Source organism: Mytilus californianus, unplaced genomic scaffold (assembly GCF_021869535.1).
Source record: "Mytilus californianus isolate M0D057914Y unplaced genomic scaffold, xbMytCali1.0.p SCAF_9, whole genome shotgun sequence".
Lineage (NCBI taxonomy): Eukaryota > Metazoa > Mollusca > Bivalvia > Mytilida > Mytilidae > Mytilus > Mytilus californianus.
The window spans coordinates 5,542,934-5,563,145 of NW_026262745.1; the positions used below are offsets into that span (position 1 = coordinate 5,542,934).

The following is a 20,212-nucleotide window of genomic DNA, read 5'->3' on the forward strand; positions in this document are numbered from 1 at the left end:
CCCCTTACATAATCATTTTACCTTTATTGTGCTTTTCATTGTCAGAAAATCAAAACAATTAATGAAATTTGCATGGAAAATGAATAAACTATTTAATCTTGCTGATAAACAATCATAATTACATTCTTTGTCAAAAAAAATGTCTTGTCAGTGTAAAGAAACCCCTATTGCTATCTCTATTTCAGCCAAATATGAGGGCTAAATGAATAAGTAAGGTCCCCTTAACCACTTGCTGGTTCCAAAAAAGCTCATACTGGTGTCATGTTACCACAGAACTACAAATTAAACCTAAAAAAAGCTAGTAAAGCTGTACTTGTGTGGAAAAAAATAAGAAATTATGCAATTTATTTATTTCATTGAAAATAATAGGATGTACAGGCAAATAAAATATGTCGCGTCTCAAATTCCAGTGGTTGCACATGTGTCAGACACTGCGAAAAGTTAAAGCGAGCATTTATAATTAAAAATGTATTGCAAGTTACATAAAAATAATGAAGTTCTACTTTCTAGGTAAATTTTTACTTTATTACCCACAGATTAGGCAAAATTTGCTGAATCAGCAATTTTCACTCCCAGGGGTGGAATTTAAGGGCTATTTTTATCATAGTTGCCCTTAATCAACTTTTTATTGATAAACTTACAAATTGCATGGGTAAAAAAAAATCCTTCATTGATTTAGTGTAAACATGTATATCCCCCTTAAGGTGGCACGGTAGTATTTCCTGGCCCATAAGGGATAATGATAGCCTTTTTAGAATTTTCACCACTTTCTAACACTGCTAAAAATTCTACATTCATAGTTAACTGAAGTACTTTCATTTTACTATTCAGAAATGAATTTGAATATGTATCATGACCGTTTACTTTTTTTGCTATCTTTAAGAACCTAAGGCCACTAGTGCTTTTAGGTCTTTTATCGTGCAGTGAATACAAAATTAAAAAAAATTCTCAAAAATTCATTTTCATCTGTATGTAAAATTATTTCATATTTTTCTACACCTGATTCATCCCTCAGTTTGGGAAAGTATGTTCAGTTGATACTGTATTTTTTGTCCAATCATAATGTTCAGATACATTGACTTAAGTAGGGTACACAAAAGAGCAACCTAAATTCTGGAATGCAAATACTACCGTGCTACCTAAAGCCGGGAAATGTAATACTACTTTTTTCCCTATAGATCGGAGTAAGATAAATCCGTCTTTGAGAAGATCCCGGAAATTCATATCCCCTACCAATATGATAAACTGTATCTGAATATCTAAAAAATACTGATATATACGTAGGCTTTTATACTTCCAGAGATACATTGAAATACGTACATAAGGTTATTAATGTGTAGAATTCACAAGCAAAGTGGTGAAAAATATGCATTTTGTTCACTGTAATGGATTTGTCGAAAATCCGTTCGTATAACTTTTTTTATACAATTCTGTAGATTGAAGCCGTCATAACGTTGCAATTTTCATGTCGTTTCGACCCTGTTGGCGATTCATATCGATTATTAATTCTACTGAAAGAAGAAATCCGGTGGCCCCCTAATATTTTCATATTATTAAAATGGAAGTATTTACCACAATAACATAATTTTTTTTATCAAATTGATGTGGACGAGTTTTCGAAAAATCGCAATTTAAAGTGAAAAAAAAATACATATTTGTCGCAACTTGTACGTAAATTAAATACATTTAGAGACTTATTTTACAATTTAATTGATTGTATCTGTGGAAGTATAAATGCTTCATATATGTACATAATTTTATGATATGCAGATGCAGTTCAACGAGTTATAAATGCATTCAAAATATCATCAAAATTCTAGATACCGCCACATTACGCGTACCTTTGCTAAATAATTCAAAATTTGGTGACTATGTTGAACGCATCTATCCCATCGAACTTGAGATAAAGGATACAAAAGACACAGTTAAGTCTGCCTCATATCTTGACTTACATCTAGAAATTGACAATGAGGGTCGGTATAAAACAAAGCTTTATGACAAAAGAGATGAGTTCAGCTTCCCAATTGTGAACTTTCCATTTCTATGTAGCAACATTCCAACAGCGCCTGCATACGGAGTATATATCTCCCAGTTGATACGATATTCGAGGGTCTGTATTTCCTATCATGATTTCCTTGATAGATGGTTGCTGCTCACAAGGAAGCTATTAAACCAATAGTTTCATGTGGTGAAGTTGAAATCATCCCTTCGTAAATTTTACGGACGCCATCAAGAGTTGGTTGACTGTTACGGAATATTTTTCACATATGATAGCGGATATGTTCCTGATGTCGTAACTACAATCCCGTCCCCTTTTCCCGAATGTGACCTACCAAATTAGATTTATTACCGGGTTTGTATTAACATGAGCAACACGACGGGTGCCACATGTGGAGCAAGATCTGCTTACCCTTCCGGAGCACCTGAGATCACCCCCCCCCCCCCCCCACCCCCCAACCCACCCGTTTTTGGTGGGGTTCGTGTTGCTCAGTCTTTATATTCTATGTTGTGTTTTGTGGACTTGTTTGTCTGATTGTCTTTTTCTTTTTTAGCCATGGCGTTGTCAGTTTATTTTCGACTTATGAGTTTGAATGTCCCTTTGGTATCTTTCGCCCCTCTTTGCAATAAGAGTAGTTACGGATACAAAATGATTGGATCCCTTTTTCGTGCTTGCAGATCTGGTTAAGTTAATGTTATGCTTAATGAAAGCTCGAAAATAAATCATTTTAAAAATCAAATCGGCGGAGCACAATGGCGTTCTTTGATAAAGATTTTGAACTTACATAAACATTTCTGGTCGTTCCATCTGTATGAAAGAGTAATTAAATGGGCATGAATTTGTAACAGAGCAAAAGATACTACCAAAGACTGACAGCCGTAAAGAGTTGGTTATTAAAGTTAACCTTTATTGTAGAAACCTAAACGCTATATACGCTCTATTGAAGAAAAACGTCACATAAGTATCTATATTTAATTTCATGCTTAATTTTGATGATTCTTCCTATTTAGCTTTAGGCGAGGATAATTGCTATGAATCAAAATATCAAAGAAATATAAATGTTATTTTGATATTTGTAAATAAGTGTTGTCTTTCATTTATTTGTTACCGTTTCCGCTGAGGAGTAATTTCTTAAATGATTTTAGAATCTTTCATTTAACTATTCAACTCCAATGATAACACTTTTAAAATACTATTTTTCATTTACTTTGTTAGAATTTGACATCTTTACTGTGTTATGATTCTTAAACCTTCAGTCTTTTTTCAAATTTTATCATTCATCTTTTCTTACCCACTTCATGCGTCACTGGCCTATGTTTAAGGAAAGTGTTACCATTTATTCCTATCGTGTCTCACAAAATGACGCTCTTAAATTTCCCTCATATTTTTTTTCCTTAAAAAGAGAATATAATTTTAAAAGTTTACAATCCATTACATTTCAGATAAAATGAACATCCTCGGGATTGCACTCATCTTTATTGTCAATATTCAGTATGCGTATAGCGGAACAATACAATGTACTGTAAACTGTAATAAAGCTAACTCCGGATCAAGTCCCGCTAAAAGCTTTCCTTCTGATAGTCTTTTGTCAGCTCCGATAATAGATGGCCCATCAAACATAGCAGAATCGAACAGATCTCCGGTAGGACCTCCTATAGATGCTGGGCCTAGATATAAGATAAGTAGCAAACCACCAAAGAGAGGTTTCGCTCCACTTCCTCCTCATATTCAAGCTTGTATTGATGGCAAAGGTGGAAAGAACTGTCATCGATATGCAAGAATAAACACGGACGCTAACAGGAGGAGATTCCTGATGAAAAATCGACCAAGTTCAAGTAAAACTAAATTCCGATTTATACAGAAACAGAAGAACAGATCCAAATCATCATCTAAACCAGGCCAAATACCTTCAAAGAAACTCAAAGCGAATGCAGAAATGTCAGTTTCAGATAGCGTAAATTCTCTTGTAAATTCATTAGTAAAAACATTAGATACGGGTACAGGCGACAAACTTTCAATTAAAAGCGGTAAACGTACCAAAAAAGAAGGTGAAAGTTCTAAAAGTGAAAGTAACATTTCATCAAGACAGTCCAGTTCGAGCACCGCTGTTGTGTCTTTCTCGCCGTCAAAATTGTCATCAAGCGGTAAGTCAAGTAAACATTCACAAGGAGAGCGATCGCGAAGCAGGTCGAACAAACGTAACATGTCAATGTCTTCAGGTATAAAAAGGGGAAGTGGTGGTTCTGCTTTAAAAATGATATCTGGAAATTTGCCGTCGGCATCACAGACAAAGGCTAGAATTGCTAGAAAAAGGTTGTCAAAAATAATATCTGGTTCTTCTGGGAGTGGATCGGCAACATCACAAACGCTATCTGGTTCTACAGGCGCTTCTTCTGTGTCTGGAATGACATCCGCTGCAGGAAGAGCTTCATCGTTGTCTGGAATGTCATCCGCTGCAGGAAGAGCTTCATCGTTGTCTGGAATGACATCCGCTGCAGGAAGAGCTTCATCTGTGTCTGGAATGACATCCGCTGGAGGAAGAGCTTCATCTGTGTCTGGATTGAAATCCGCTGCAGGAAGAGCTTCATCGGTGTCTGGAATGACATCCGCTGCAGGAAGAGCTCCATCTGTGTCTGGATTGACATCCGCTGCAGGAAGAGCTTCATCGGTGTCTGGAATGACATCCGCTGCAGGAAGAGCTTCATCGGTGTCGGGAAAGACATCCGCTGCAAGAAGAGCTTCATCTGTAACTGGAATGACATCCGCTGCAGGAAGAGCTTCATCCGTGTCTGGAATGACATCCGCTGCAGGAAGAGCTTCATCTGTATCTGGAATGACATCCGCTGCAGGAAGAGCTTCGTCTTTGTCTGGAATGACATCCGCTGCAGGAAGAGCTTCATCGGTGTCTGGAATGACATCCACTGTAAGAAGAGCTTCATCCGTGTCTGGAATGACATCCGCTGCAGGAAGAGCTTCATCGGTGTCTGGAATGACATCCGCTGCAAGAAGAGCTCCATCCGTGTCTGGAATGACATCCGCGGCAGGAAGTGCTTCATCGTTGTCTGGAATGAGATCCGCTTCAGGAAGAGCTTCATCCGTGTCTGGAATGACATCCGCTGGAGGAAGAGCTTCATCTGTGTCTGGATTGAAATCCGCTGCAGGAAGAGCTTCATCGGTATCTGGAATGACATCCGCTGCAGGAAGAGCTTCATCTGTGTCTGGATTGACATCCGCTGCAGGAAGAGCACAATCTGCAACATCCGATATACAAAAATATGTTGATATGCATAATGAAGATGGTTCTAAAGGAATGAATCAAGACGACTCAAAAGGATTCAATCAAGACAAAAATAAAATACAGAAGCTTGAATTCGAACAAAAACAAAACGAAGTATCAATGCAAGACACGCAAGATAAGCAGACAATACAGAAAATAGAAATTGAAATAAAACAGGTCGATGTTTCCAAACCAGACGAACAAAAATCAACTGGAAGGAATAAATTTAGAGAAGAAGATGGCTCTAAAGGACAAAACCAGGACGGTTCACAAGGGAAAAATCAGGACAGTTCACGAGGACAAAACCAGGACAGTTCCCAAGGAAAAAATCAGGATCAAGATAAAAGAAAAAGTTCATGGGTTATTATTGGACATACAAACACGGGAAGTTCATCACAAAATTTGGGTATGTCCCAAAGTTCAGCTACTGCATCACACCAACCCAAACAGCCTTCGGTGAGTTTGAATATGCATGCGGCTGCAAAAGGTGTCAATCCTAATATTAGAAATACAGCTATCAATCTTCAACTCAAAAACAAACAAACTATAGCCAACCAAATGAGATCATCTAGACCTTCGCAAAGCATCAGAAATGCCGCTGTTACACGTCAACTTAAAAACCAACAAACACTAGCCAACCAAATGAGATCACCCAGGCCTTTGAAAAGGGTGCCACAGCCTTCAAAACCAATAAACTCCAGGTCTATGCCAGTTCAAGGAATTGCCTCGTCATTGGCTCATACTACTTCTGGATCTACGAACATGGAAATACTAGCAGCACTTAATTCAGCAGCAAGGGTTCAGGCTATAAGGCCATCTAAACCGCTCATACAACGACCTATAGTCCCGGTAGTAGATACAAAACGACCACGACCCGCATTTCTAGATGATTTTTCCGGAACATCTTCAAAAGAATTGAAAATACTTAAGTCTGCTCTTCCATCAGATCCGCCAGGAAATGGTATACAAGGATGCTCTTGTGCTCAGGCAACTTCGCATACGTCCAAGCCACAAGTAAGTTTTTACATTGAATATGTTTTAAGAAGATGAAGGGTATAAGTCAATGATACAGCAATCTAACGACAACATATAACCAAAATAAAACATCTTGAGGTCAATGTACAACTGAGATCACCATAAGTTTTTTGGTGGGGTTCGTGTTGCTCAGTCTTCAGTTTTCTATGTTGTGTTTTGTGTACTTTTGTTTGTCTGTTTGACTTTTTTTATTTTAACCATGGCGTTGTCAGTTTATTTTCGACCTATGAGTTTGAATGTCCCTTTGGTATCTTTCGCCTCTCTTTTACAATTTATGGTAATAGACAGATGTCTATTTATTCCAAGTTCTAAATCGAAACGAGTCTAAAAATAAATGTAGCAGAACTTATCAAAGATCTACAATCAACACCAAGTTCTCCAAAAAAGAAAAGTCTTTAAAATAGGACAAATGGCAATTTCTGACGAGTTATAAACATGTGTACTTTAACAACAAAGTCTTTTGAATCAACGAAAATATTTCACTATTTCTTTGTAATAAATTAACTGTTGTTGCCGATGTAAATGTCGAAAACGGTTGTATTATTATTATTACGGCAATTGTCCATACTAATACTATAACTTAGAATTAGCCATAGTAAATTCACGGCATTGCGACCTTTTATGAAATTTTGTATGCATTTAGAGTTCGCTGATCTTCATCTAAGGATAAAAAAAAATATCTCTAGTATTCATAACTCCAACGTTACAATTAACTTAAATTTTCTGATATTGATCTTAGAATGTATAAAATGCACAAAAATTAAGCGTAAAGCCGTGACAGCGTCACGCTGCAAAATGGTAGTTTTTCATGTTTTTTTTAACACATCACTCAAACCTAAATGATTAGCAAGCAAAGCGCAGCAGGTGGTCCCATGTAATTTTCATATCATTAAAAAAACAAGGTTTAAAACAATAACAAATAATTTTTAAAAGAATGCTTAGGGCAGAATTTCGAAAAATTGGTATTCAAAGCGGAAACTTTTTTACGTGTCTTCTTTACCTTTATGGGTCTATTAAACATTTTAATTGAGTATAATATTTACATAGAATGGTTTCTCAAATTTGTGGATGAAGCTTAACGGGGTTTAAATGCATTCAAAATTATATATATTGATCCGAAATACCTCCAAATTATTTATACTTTGCCTTAAGATTTTTAAACGAATACATGTATGTTTTTTGTTTTTGTTTTTTATGGGTTTTTTTAATTGATAGAGCATTATATTTCCTAATATAAAGTTTCCATTACCATTTAAAGTTGACTTCTAGTTGTATAAAATTTTTAAAAAATGTGTGCAGGGTATTCGGTACTCATTTTTTTTTTTACATTATACAATCTTTTACATTCAAAAACACATAAACGACTAAGACATCAAGTAAATTATTATTCCGAATAATTTTTGCTCGTTAATTAATGTCTCGCATGTGCTAAGACTAATTTTCATCTAACAATATTAAATGCCTACATATAAGTAGAATAACAAGACTTTAAATTATTAAGCTAATTAATGCTTAATTTAAACCAGTGATTCACTCATTTATATTCATATATTCCATAGTCTATGTCAATTTACGACAACAAAAACGAATAATTACTCTAAAGTTATGTCATAGACTACAAGCTATTTAATAACAATAGAAAGTAGCTCCTTTCTTAATAATGTACAAATAAAGTACCAGAAGAGAGTTTAATTTATAAATAGATTAAGTACTAGTATTTAACATCATAAAAATAATGAATTTCTAATTATAAATATTAATGTTACTATGCTTAAATCTATATTTTAGTGAGGAAACTAATTCCTGTATAAAAGGGCATCTGGAAAATAAGTTCTGAACATGTTTACATATTTTATAAATGAATGTTTCTAAATTAGGCTTTTTATAATTAACATAAACATGAAAATCTTAACAAACAAAAATTAATAGATGGCAAAAAAAGTTAGACTTTAAAGGTTGATTTTGCGTTAATTGGCGTTTACTAGATAGAGTTATTGGATTTCACAACCTTATCTTTAGAGATCATATTTTAAGTCATACGATAGTCTTTTAAACTAGATCAGTGCTTAAGTTGGTATCAGAATTCAGTAGAATTAACAACATATTTGTGACAGAAACAAAGCCAATTCTGATTCAATATTGAATGAGAGAGAGAGAGAGAGAGAGAGAGAGAGAGAGAGAGATTTGGCATCACTTTCTATCATGGTACGATATTAAAACTGCTTTAAATACTTTTCTTTGCTATCTTATTTGAAATTATACTTGGGAATGTAATGAATAATACCAATGGCTTGTCTTTTATAAGATACAAATAATAATGCACACATATATACTTTAAAAGGTTTAATTTACATTTAGCTTGACATAAAAATGTAAATACTTTCTCTAAAGCTCCCGCGCGAAAATAATCTTACTACCAATGAAAGCTTTAAACAAGATATAGTTTCTTTAGGTAACTTTAGTTATTATGTGTCATACCAATAAAAGAAATGTGGGGTATATATCAATAAGTCACGTCAACAAAACAAAATCATCAATGACAGCATGCCAATTAATTATGTCAAATCTTTAGTTAGTTTATATTTACACTAATAAAAAGAATTTTCAGGTTGATTAACATATACTTCATATAGTGAACTAAAATGTAATTTTATGTTAAAAAATAATATTTCAATAAAATTCTCTTTATTCATAATTTTCCCTAAAAGTTCATGTTATTGAATTTTTCCATTAGAAAACCGACTATTTGCTACAAATAAATTCTCAACCGTTTTAGATTGAAACAAAATTATTCTTTTCAGCTGATACAGGCTACGGCAAAATTAGCAATTGTTGGGGATAGAAATGTTCTTATAGCAAAAATGCCTAGAGCAAAAGTTGTAGATGCAGACGGAAAGGGTGATTTTCACTTAGAATTTCCTAACTTAATAATACAGCCAACACTTACTGAAAAAATTGCTTCACCATCTGAATTATTCGGCATGAACATGAACACCGGAACAGGCTCGACTGACGACTCGGATATACTGGTTGTTGCAATGTTACCTAAAGGATCTAAACTGGGTTCAAAGATGTTTAAAGGTTCAAAGAAGGATTTAGATTTTAATACCCCATTTGATGCAGACATAGGTACCCAAGTTAGCGAATTAAATGTAAATAAACCATCAGTTACGAACTTAGGTATACCGCTTAGCGATTCAAATGTAAATAAACCATCAGCTACGAACTTAGGTATACAGCTTAGCGATTTAACTATAAATAAACCATCAGATGATACGAACATAGGATCAAAGCTTAGCGATTTACCTATAAATAAACCATCAGATGATACGAACATAGGATCAAAGCTTAACGATTTATCAATAAATAAACCATCAGATACAAACACAGGCGCAAAGGTTAGCGATTTACCTATAAATAAACCGTCCGATACAAACACAGGTGCAAAGGTTACCGTTGATACTAGTAAGGATGATGGGAAATTGAAAATTAAAGTTCAAGCTAAAAATGTAAAAGATTCGACGATATCTGCTTTAAAGGACAATTTATCAAAGATAAAATCAGACAAAATAAGTGTTGATACAAGCAAAGATGATGGGAAGCTTAAAATTAAGATCAAAGCCTATTTGAAAAAGACCGATGATAATCCCGATACCAATGTTGTGAAAACAGTTCAAAGCATTGGAAGAGACAAGGACAATTCAAACTCAAAATTAGCAAATTATAAAGAATTGAAAGCATTAGCTGGTCAAGTCAAATCTGAAAGAGACTCAAAATTGGCAAATTATGAAAAATCGAAAGCATTGGCTGGTCAAGTCAAATCTGAAAGAGACTCAAAATTGGCAAATTATAAAAAATTGAAAGCATTAGCTGGTCAAGTCAAATCTGTCACACCTAATGTCCTTTCAAAGAAGGGGTCTACAAATGTCATGTTAACGCCAGGAAAACCAGATGTTATTATGTCCGAGGCTAAGGTACTTCCTTCTGATCCTGTTACGCGGGTCAAGATTGAAAAGAGTAAAGATGACGGAAAGTTAAAATACAAAATAAAAACTCAAACAGGACAGGGTGATAACAAAGCAAAAACAGATATAAAACTGACAATAGATAAATACGGCAATATAACACCAGATATTCAGGTTGAAAAGCAGGTTGGGGATAAAACTATTTCAATGGAGAGATCATCTTTTGTTCATACTGGTAATCATGTTAATACGAACCAGATAACGGTAGCCGGGAAGCAAACTGATAAGTATAATAATCATGAAGAAGATGGTGATAATACACACACAATAAGAAAGGGAAAAGAACATGATTTATCGAGTGGTGCCGCGTCAGTGAGTATAGGTTCAGACTCATCGAAAACCACAAAGATAGCAGAAGCAGTGAAAGCACTCACAGCTTTACAGAAATTACAGGCAACAAATCAAGCTATAGCAGGAGGAAGTATAAGGTTAAAACCAACATTGCCTGATACAACATATAAACTACCTGTAAATGGTGGAAGCCTAAATACACTATCAGAAAAATTATCACAACAAATAAATCTAAAATTGAAAACTAACGATGTGGAAGTTTTATCTAGAAAGAGACTTCTCTCTGCAGTTTTAGGCAAACAACCATTGCTTACAAAAGTAGCTCCTTCAGCGCCTGTAGCAGCAACGGCTTCTCCTAACTTAGAAGGTTAGTAAATTTTCCTATCTGATCTGTTTATAGCGTTTTACCATTATTGAAAGTCAAATATGGATCCAAAAACAATTTGAATGTTAAACGTTCTGATAAATGTACAAGTATAACTCAAATAAATGCCCATTTCAAGAAAAGCAAATGATATTTAATACACCAGAGTCTCAACTTCCAAAAACCGTTTTAGTTATATTTAATTATGTTAAATTGCTTGTCTCAATATTTTAAAAACAAACATTTTTTTAATGATTTTCGAACTTGCAACTTCTCTATTTAAGCCTTGTGTTTGCTATACCTGGGCGCATTCATCGACTCCATTGGATACGCACCATTCCCTGGTAAATGTAATAAATTGGTACAATGTTTCTATCTTGGTGGAAAACTTCAAACTGTTGCCAGAGATTGTCCAGCTGGTATGTTCTGGGACCAGAAGCAACTGCTGTGTAGACCACCAGATGATGTTATTTGTCTTGAAGGTAAATATAATGTGTTATTTGTCTTGAAGGTAAATATGATGGTCTTCGTCATCTTTTGTCATTGGGAATACATATATATTTTTTTTTTTGCTCTCGGAAGAACAAATTTACACTGTCGATAGAAAAATAAAGTTCTAATATTATGCCACTCTCCGTTTGCTTTGTAAACAAAGCCATGTTTTAGTTCAAATAAAAGATGGGGACCACGTGCTTGAATTATAGCTTCAGTTGTATTTGAATGACGCTGTAGATCAAAATGGGCATTTTTGCAGGAGTTGCTGACTATGAAATTCAACGAAATTTGCTAAAAAAGGTGGATTTTTTTGTGTTTGTGTTTGTACACTTTAAATCGTGAAATTCCTGGTTATTTCAGAAAGATTTTGATTCATCAATCGAAAATGTCTGCCTTTTGAACGTGTCTAAAAATGTTTTAACTTTTCATTTAGGGTCGTAATTAGTTCGTGTCATGATCTATGCTGATATTAACATGGACATGCACTATATATGTTAAAATCAGTGTAAGCTTGACATGACAGAAGTATTTCTTTAATAACAAATGTCACATTATTGTCATAAATTACTCTGTCATACAAATAAATTACGTATTGATAGTACCCATTCTTAATATTTTATTGGCGGCACTTATACAAATAAAGAAACTTGTGAGCTTCTTTCTAGAAACAATAAAAAAGGTTAGGTCTCAATAATTCGTTTTGGAATGGTGATAACCTAGCGATATAAAATAAAGCGCAGGATTTCAATGAAAAATTATCATACTAAAGCGTTATTCTTCGGAGTGATTTGTTATATGTACATCTAGGCTATCCAAATTTATTTTCGCATTTTCAAAACACTTTAAACATATCCGTTATATGTAACTTTTTAAGGGAATGTAGGACGCTTTATCAAAGATCCATCGAAATCAATTTCTTCAAGAACGTCGGTTCTTCAATATTTTAGTTTTTTAATGCATCTGGGGGAGACCTTTGTTTACAAGCTTAATATATTGAACTTGCATAATTAAATGCGTTCAAATTCAAATAATAAAGACTGAAAGTATTAATGTTTTTCTGTCATTAAACGATGTTTTTTTCGTAGCATGTTTAATTCTAATGTGGGAGGTCATCGATTCAACCATTGGCCTCATTAAACTAAAGTCTTTAGAATTGGCATCTCCTCAGTACAATGTCCGAGTACAGTTACTTGTACCATGTTAGCAAGCACAAAAAAGGCAACACATAAAGCATATTATCGTCCTTAATATGCATGTAATACTTGCCGCTGAAAGTTTAGCATATATCAATATAAAAAATCAATGTTCGGCTACATAATGAAATAACAGGATAAATTTGGTATTCTTTTCAGACCAGTGTTTGATTCATGGGACTAGACATTACAGGAGAGATGGAGGATGTAATTGTTTCTACAAATGTATAGAAGGGATATCAGTACCTTCCTGTTGTCCTAAAGGTTATCGCTATGACGACGATAAAGAATGTGTCAGAGCATCAGGCAGGGATATGTGTGACGATGAGTGTGAAACTCCCAGCATTTTAACAAGACAGCTTGCTCAAACATGTAAATAGATTATCATTACTGGTATTATTATTATTTTTTTTGTAGGCGGAATGAGATATAAGATCTATAGTTTATGTTAAAATGTATGCTCATGTTTTATATTGTTGAGTTTTCTATGGTTAAGTCTTCGTACATGTTCATCTAAAATAGAACATCAGTTCTTTTTTTTATTCTATGAAATACGGTTTCGTTGAAAATCAAGTTGACGTCTTCACTTCTTAATATGCAGGTGTATTTTCGGGCATAAATTACTGTTTGCAAAAGGGGTTCATTCCGATGATGCTTCAAAATTTTGTCTTTAATTAAGTTTGCGACCTAAGTGTAAAACGAAAACAAACTGGTTGTTGAAATCCGAAAATATTCTTACAATCATAACTTTACATTTTCACTGTATTGTTGGCAGAATTTATTTTGGACAACCAAATTAAACAAATATAACGGAAGTATTTTCTATATAAAGTAACTGTCACTATCCAATGACCTTTGTGAAAGTAAGAGAGATGGAATAAACACAACAGTAAATACTTACGTTCCTATTTGCTCGTTTTCTTGTCTTTTTTCTTCCCATCTTACTTTCATTTAAGGATTCCCTTTGTATAATATCACAAAAACATTTCTTAAACAGCTTGCCCAAGTTTGCCAGATCCAATGAACAGATACGGTTACCTTGCTCCTCAGTATGGCGGACTCAGAATTCGAGCTTGTCCATCTGGTACTATTTACAGTGAAAATCAATGCAGGTGCAAATCAAACATGAATGGAAATGGAGGTTTACGAGGAAGCGCTAGAAAACAATTCAGACGTAAGTAGCAATACCAAAATGCAGACAATGTGTAAGTTACAATACCAATTTGCAGACAACGTGTAAGTAACAATACCAAAATTCAGACAACGTCTAAGTAACAATTCCAAAATGCAGACAATGTGTAAGTAACAATACTAAAATGCAGACAACGTGTAAGTAACAATACCAAAATACAGACAACGTGTAAGTAACAATATTAATATGCAGACAAAGAGTAAGTAACAATACCAAAATGCGGACAAGTGCAATGTGTAAGTAACAATAACAAAATGCAGATAAGTTCAACGTGTAAGTATCAATACCAAAATGCAGACAACTTGTAAGTAACCATGAAAAATAGCAGACAACGTGTAGGTAACAATACCAAAACGCAGACAACTTTTAAGTAACAATACTAAAATGCAAGCAACTTGTAAGCAACAATGACAAAATGCAGATAACGTCTAAGTAACAATACCAAAATGCAGACAATGTGTAAGTAACAATACCAAATTGCAGATAAGTTCCACGTGTAAGTAACAATATCAAAATGTAGACAAGGTGTAAGTAACAATACCAAAATGCAGACAATGTGTAAGTAACAATACTAAAATGCAGACAATGTGTAAGTAACAATACCAAAATGCAGGCAACGTGTAAGTAACAATACCAAAATGCAGACAATGTGTAAGTAACAATACCATATTGCAGATAAGTTCCACGTGCAAGTAACAATATCAAAAAGCAGACAAGGTGTAAGTACCAATACCAAAATGCAGACAATGTGTAAGTAACAATACTAAAATGCAGACAACGTGTAAGTAACATAACCAAAATACAGACAACGTGTAAGAAACAATTTTATAATGCAGACAACGAGTATGTAACAATACCAAAATGCAGACAACGTGTAAGTAACCATACCAAAACGCACACAATATGTAAGTAACAATACCAAAATGCAGATACGTTCAACGTGTAAGTATCAATATCAAAATGCAGACAACGTGTAAGTAACAATACCAAAACGCAGACAACTTGTAAGTAACAATACCAAAATACAAACAATGTGTAAGTAACAATATCAAAATGCAGACAACGTGTAGGTAACAATACTAAAAATGAAGACAACATGTAAGTAACAATACAAAAATGCAGATAACTTGTAAGTAACAATACCAAATTGCAGACAAGTTCAACGTCTAAGTATCAATATCAAAATGCAGACAATTTGCAAGTAATACTGACAAAATGCAGACAACGTGTAAGTAACAATACCAAAATGCAAGCAACTTGTAAGCAACAATGACAAAATGCAGACAACGTCTAAGTAACAATACCAAAATGCAGGCAACGTGTAGGTAACAATTCCAAAATGCAGACAACGTGTTAGTAACAATACCAAAATGCAAACAATGTGTTAGTAACAATACCAAAATGCAGACAATGTGTAAGTAACAATACCAAATTGCAGATAAGTTCAACGTGTAAGTAACAATATCAAAATGCAGACAACGTGTAAGTAACAATACCAAAATGCAGACAATGTGTAAGTAACAATACCAAAATACAAGCAAGTTCAACATGTACATAACAATATCGAAATCCAGACAAGATCAACGTGTAAGTAACAATACCAAAATACAGACAACATTTAAGTAACAATACCAAAATGCAGACAACGTGTTAGTAACAATTCCAAAATGCAGAAAACATGTAAGTAACAATACCAAAATGCAGAAAAGGTGTTTGGCGTCTGTCAAAATACAACTATAAAATATCAGGTCAATGTCAGAAATATAAAATTTCTTGTGTTTAACTTAAATGATAGAGAAGAGCGAAATTTACTGAGCCGTTTGATTGTTTCGCACCGAATACAAAAAGTGGACAAAATTTTAATACCGGTATCTATGAGGAGTATCTTTCTTGAAGTCTATAAATAGTAACAAAACTATACTCTCTTTACTTAAAGTATATTGTATATTTTCTTGTACATCTTCTTTCAGAGTGCAGTGCAGAATTTAAAATTAATTTTGATGACGGTTTTAAAGATATTTCGAAAGGTGGATTAGCATTTGATTACAGCCATATATCCCTACGTCGTGGTAAAGGTGTTTTCGTTGGAAATAGTAAATTGTATATTTGGGGCTTCCAAAGCCGATACCTCGGTAAAACATTTGCAATTAGAATGAAAGTCAAGATCAAACGTGGAGCTGGAAAATACAGACCAGAACCAATTATATCTAACTGTGGCCCCAATGGCGATTCCAGTGTTGAAATTGTTGTCCATCGAGGAAAAGTAATTTTCAAGGCTAAAACATCTGATAATCCAGAGGCTGTATTCATCACAGAAGATTATGATGTAAGTCCATTTCTATAAATCTATTTTAAGAATAACATTTATTTCAAAAATTAAGGTCGTAGAATCGTGACAGCATTTTATATATAAAATAAGGCCTGATTTCGTGCATTTAACGTGAATGAAAACGAGAAAAAAAGACAATAAGAAATGTGTATTAAGAACTCCAAAATCGAATACTTTAAAAGTTGCTCGAAGTTCGAGAACCCAAAACAAAAAGATATTTTTACTCAAACTATAATATCAATTAAAATGGCATTTACACTTTAATAAACATTAACTTATAATTTCCGTGTTTTTTCCTGATTAGTCAAAACTTAAATGATAAAATAGGTATCAGGCGTTTTTATGATAATATATTTGCTTACAGGATGATAAATGGACAGATTTAACATATTATTATGATGGAAATCATTTTGGTGGAAGTTGTAATGGTCGACCGTTCAGACAGAGAACTGGAGGTATATTTCATTCTACACATCGTTTGAATTTTATCTACAAAAAATATAACTCCATTTTCCTTGTCTGTGAATATGCAATGAACAGATACAGTTTAGACAAAAACGTACTTTTCACATACAGTTGTGCATAATAAAAAAGGAAAAGGGCATGCGAGATGAAAGGCATTGATATTAAAACTCTAATATCTTAAGTCACCTAAACTACACTTATAAAAGTTCTTTTATTGTCTTCAACGATAAATTACAGACTTTCACCTTCTTTAAAAAGTAGCAACATAGATTTCAACCATGGACAACCGTTTACAAAATCTTAATTTACGTTATAGCTTCAATCCTCGACAGCATTTCACAAAGTCACAATTTTTAATAATACGAAAAGTTTTAACAATCGTCTGCACAATTGCAAGTTATACGGAAACGACATAATCTACAATCATGGACAACGGCCAAAAAAAATGCAAGTTCCAATGATACCGTATTTAACCCAAGGACAACCATTTGATTTATAAAGACGTATTAGAATAAGGAAAACACTTTTCAGATGGACAGACACACAGTTCCAACATGTAGTGGACCATTCTGTTAATGATTTACGAATGGAATTCTCTATCAACACTGACTTTAAAACAATCTTCTTTTTCGATGTCTTAAAACCACCTTACTGGCTTGGTGTTGTCAGTTTCGGTACGAAATATTACTTTCATTTTGTACGTATCATCATTATCTTGAACTTCCATATTCTGCCAATGTGTACCATTATAATGTTCAGCATCATATTGATAGTAAAAGTATCCCATTTACTTGTATAATAATAATAACTTCTTTTCTTGTGTGTTAAAATGTAATAAGTGACAATAACCAATTGTTTTATTTATATAGGTAATTTAGAAATCCGTGATAACCCAATGACCATAGGTTTGTGTACTGGACAAAATGGTTTCCATGGAGAAATAGACGAGGTAAATATAAGTCATTTGAGACAAAAAAAGACAATGAGGATATACATGAGATAAAATTCGCAAAAATCCATGTGACCAAATTCTCCAAGATATGCTGATACAGTTGTCATTTAATGAATTGGTTAATGAAACAAAAACGACATCGACGACCATATGAATCTTCTATATAAATCAGACGGAAATTTATGTATCAACAATATTTAAATTTTTAATGAAACGATATAGATGGTTTTGGAAAATCCATTTTTTAAGACAATTGTAACAATGTTTCTCGTCGACAAAACTTTTAAGAAATTTACATATCATTATACAAACTCAATGGTGCTCTTATATTTTTCAGTTGTATTGAAATCAGTGACTTATATGTGTTTTCATTTTTTGTTTCAGTTGGAAATTTATACAGCCTGCATACCAAAGGATATGTAGATATGTAGAGAAAGGACAAATGTATCAATATTACACTGCTTTGTTTGATTTCTTTACCTTTTCTTTATCTTTTTATAATTTGTAAATAAAATGCACAAAAAAACACAAAAAGAAATTAAATTTCAAACATATATTACTGTTAAAAGTAAGACTAATAATAAAAAATAATAAAAGCTACAAAATAAAACTTGTGTTGAGTAGAATTTAACTTCTTCATTTTAGATACCACAACTCTGAGAATATGATATATATAAGCGTGTGTAAATATGTATTACATTATTGTATATAGCAGCAACGTACAGAACGGAACCAAAAGTTGACATGCAAATAAAGCATTAAAATCGATGACGTCATCAGTTACAAAACATGCTTTTTCTCGCTGCATTGAAGACCCATTGGTGGCTTTCGACTGTTGTCTGCTCTATGGTCGGGTTGTTATCTGTTTGACACATTCCCCATTTCCATTCTCAATTTTATTAGAACAATTTTTCAAGCTTTGATAAACAATAAAAGGGTTAGTGCATGAATATCTGTTAATAGTATATGCATCGTAAAATATGTATTGCATTCGCAAGTTTGTGCAATATAAGCATCTACTCGGGACAATATTCACCAATATTCATGCAATAACCCTATTTTATTAAATTTTTCCAATAGTGTGTCATAAAATAAGTACCAACTACCAAGACCATAGGTGGTAAAAAGAGAGACAATACTATGACGAGAAGATGATAATGAATGGCTAATTAACGTCCAGCGGCAAATTAAATGCATAATCAGGACGAGAACATCTCAATGCAATATGAATATTAACCCTGCTTTGTATTAGACCGACACGCTGAGTCGAATTTTTAACATGCTAGTTCACAGTCCGCAAGAAGACTTGTCATCCTACATGGACACATTGTTCGGACTCCGAGCCGATCAGTCATAAGCTCTTAATTACTCCTTAATGTTGCCTACCCAGTGGAGTGGAATACAAATGTTAAAGTCTAGGAAATTTTATGACGGATGTTTACTCTGTCGAAGAACTTATCTTTACTTGGTTTATCATGTTATTACGCAAGAATGCGAGTAGTGTGACCCGATTTTTGAAGAAAAAACATTATTAAATCATTTATTTATGGGGAGAGTCTGTTAGCATTTTATATGAGCTATCCTCTCATATTTTGTTTCAAAACTCTTTCATCAAGTTTTTCTTTCAAGTCGCACAATAGTGCTTTTTCCTTATGTAATACATACAAAACATGGGAGTTTGACTTAATCTGTAGCTTGAAAATAAGCTCAGTCACCTATACATTTATATATTTTTAAGAATAGCTAGATGAAAACTATATTTTCATTGTGACCCAAATGACCTTTCATACCTTTTACGGGTTCATACCTATACTGCATAGCCATACTATTTCAGGGTATAAAATATACATACAATGAAAAATAACGGACTCTCTTTTATAGTTACGAATCATTGCTTCAAGAACCTTTTTTAACGATAACAGGCTCGGGCAATCTACGTCATAACATTTACCCAATACGTGCTTTAGCGTTCACGTCCTTAAGGGCATACGATACAGTTTCGATCCCACGGTGATTTTTCTTTAAAAATTTGCATAAAAGCTCTTTTTCACCTTGTCAATTAAGATATGTAATAAAAAATATACCTTCATTTGCTAAATTTAGAGATATATTGGGTCGAAATTTTAGACATTTACCTAAAACTACAGTTTCTTAGACATTGCTATCCTTTGGATAGACATATTAAACTTTTCTGTTTCAAAAGATAAACGCATACGGATTTTTGTAAAACGATTTGGAATATCTTCTTTACAAAAGTATTCTCTTAATTTGTGTAACAATTCTTTGGAAATAATTCATTTTTATTAAATTGTCAAGATTATAGAAAAAAACGGCATTTTTTGCTGTATATTTATGTAATTTAAAATAAATTCATCGGTGATTTCTTCATAAAAATTGGAATAAATAATTTTCCTACAATATCAAGTCAAATGTCATTTTAAAAAAGACGGGTCCATGTACTCGTTTTCAAGCTAATGAAAATCACTCAAAAAATGCATCTTTTCCCGATATGTCGCAGCTCGACGTCGCGAAAAATAACATATTACGTTAGCAACATCATAACCTCCCCTGTAACTGTATCGTATGCCCTTAATA

The 20,212-nt window shown here is 33.5% G+C and overlaps 1 protein-coding gene across 1 annotated transcript in view; it reads left to right on the forward strand.

The window, feature by feature from the left end:
• The window catches only part of LOC127714139 (uncharacterized), an 89,047-nt gene extending 70,820 nt beyond the window's left edge, over positions 1 to 18,227 (forward strand). The window contains exons 2-10 of the mRNA XM_052220140.1: positions 3,442 to 6,290; positions 9,113 to 10,994; positions 11,276 to 11,473; positions 12,839 to 13,051; positions 13,677 to 13,853; positions 15,842 to 16,197; positions 16,565 to 16,655; positions 17,535 to 17,614; positions 18,002 to 18,227. Of these exons, the coding sequence (XP_052076100.1) occupies positions 3,447 to 6,290; positions 9,113 to 10,994; positions 11,276 to 11,473; positions 12,839 to 13,051; positions 13,677 to 13,853; positions 15,842 to 16,197; positions 16,565 to 16,655; positions 17,535 to 17,614; positions 18,002 to 18,040 (5,880 nt within the window). The 5' untranslated portion in view covers positions 3,442 to 3,446 and the 3' untranslated portion in view covers positions 18,041 to 18,227. The remainder of the gene's footprint in view (positions 1 to 3,441; positions 6,291 to 9,112; positions 10,995 to 11,275; positions 11,474 to 12,838; positions 13,052 to 13,676; positions 13,854 to 15,841; positions 16,198 to 16,564; positions 16,656 to 17,534; positions 17,615 to 18,001) is intronic.
• The last annotated feature ends 1,985 nt before the right edge of the window (positions 18,228 to 20,212 follow it).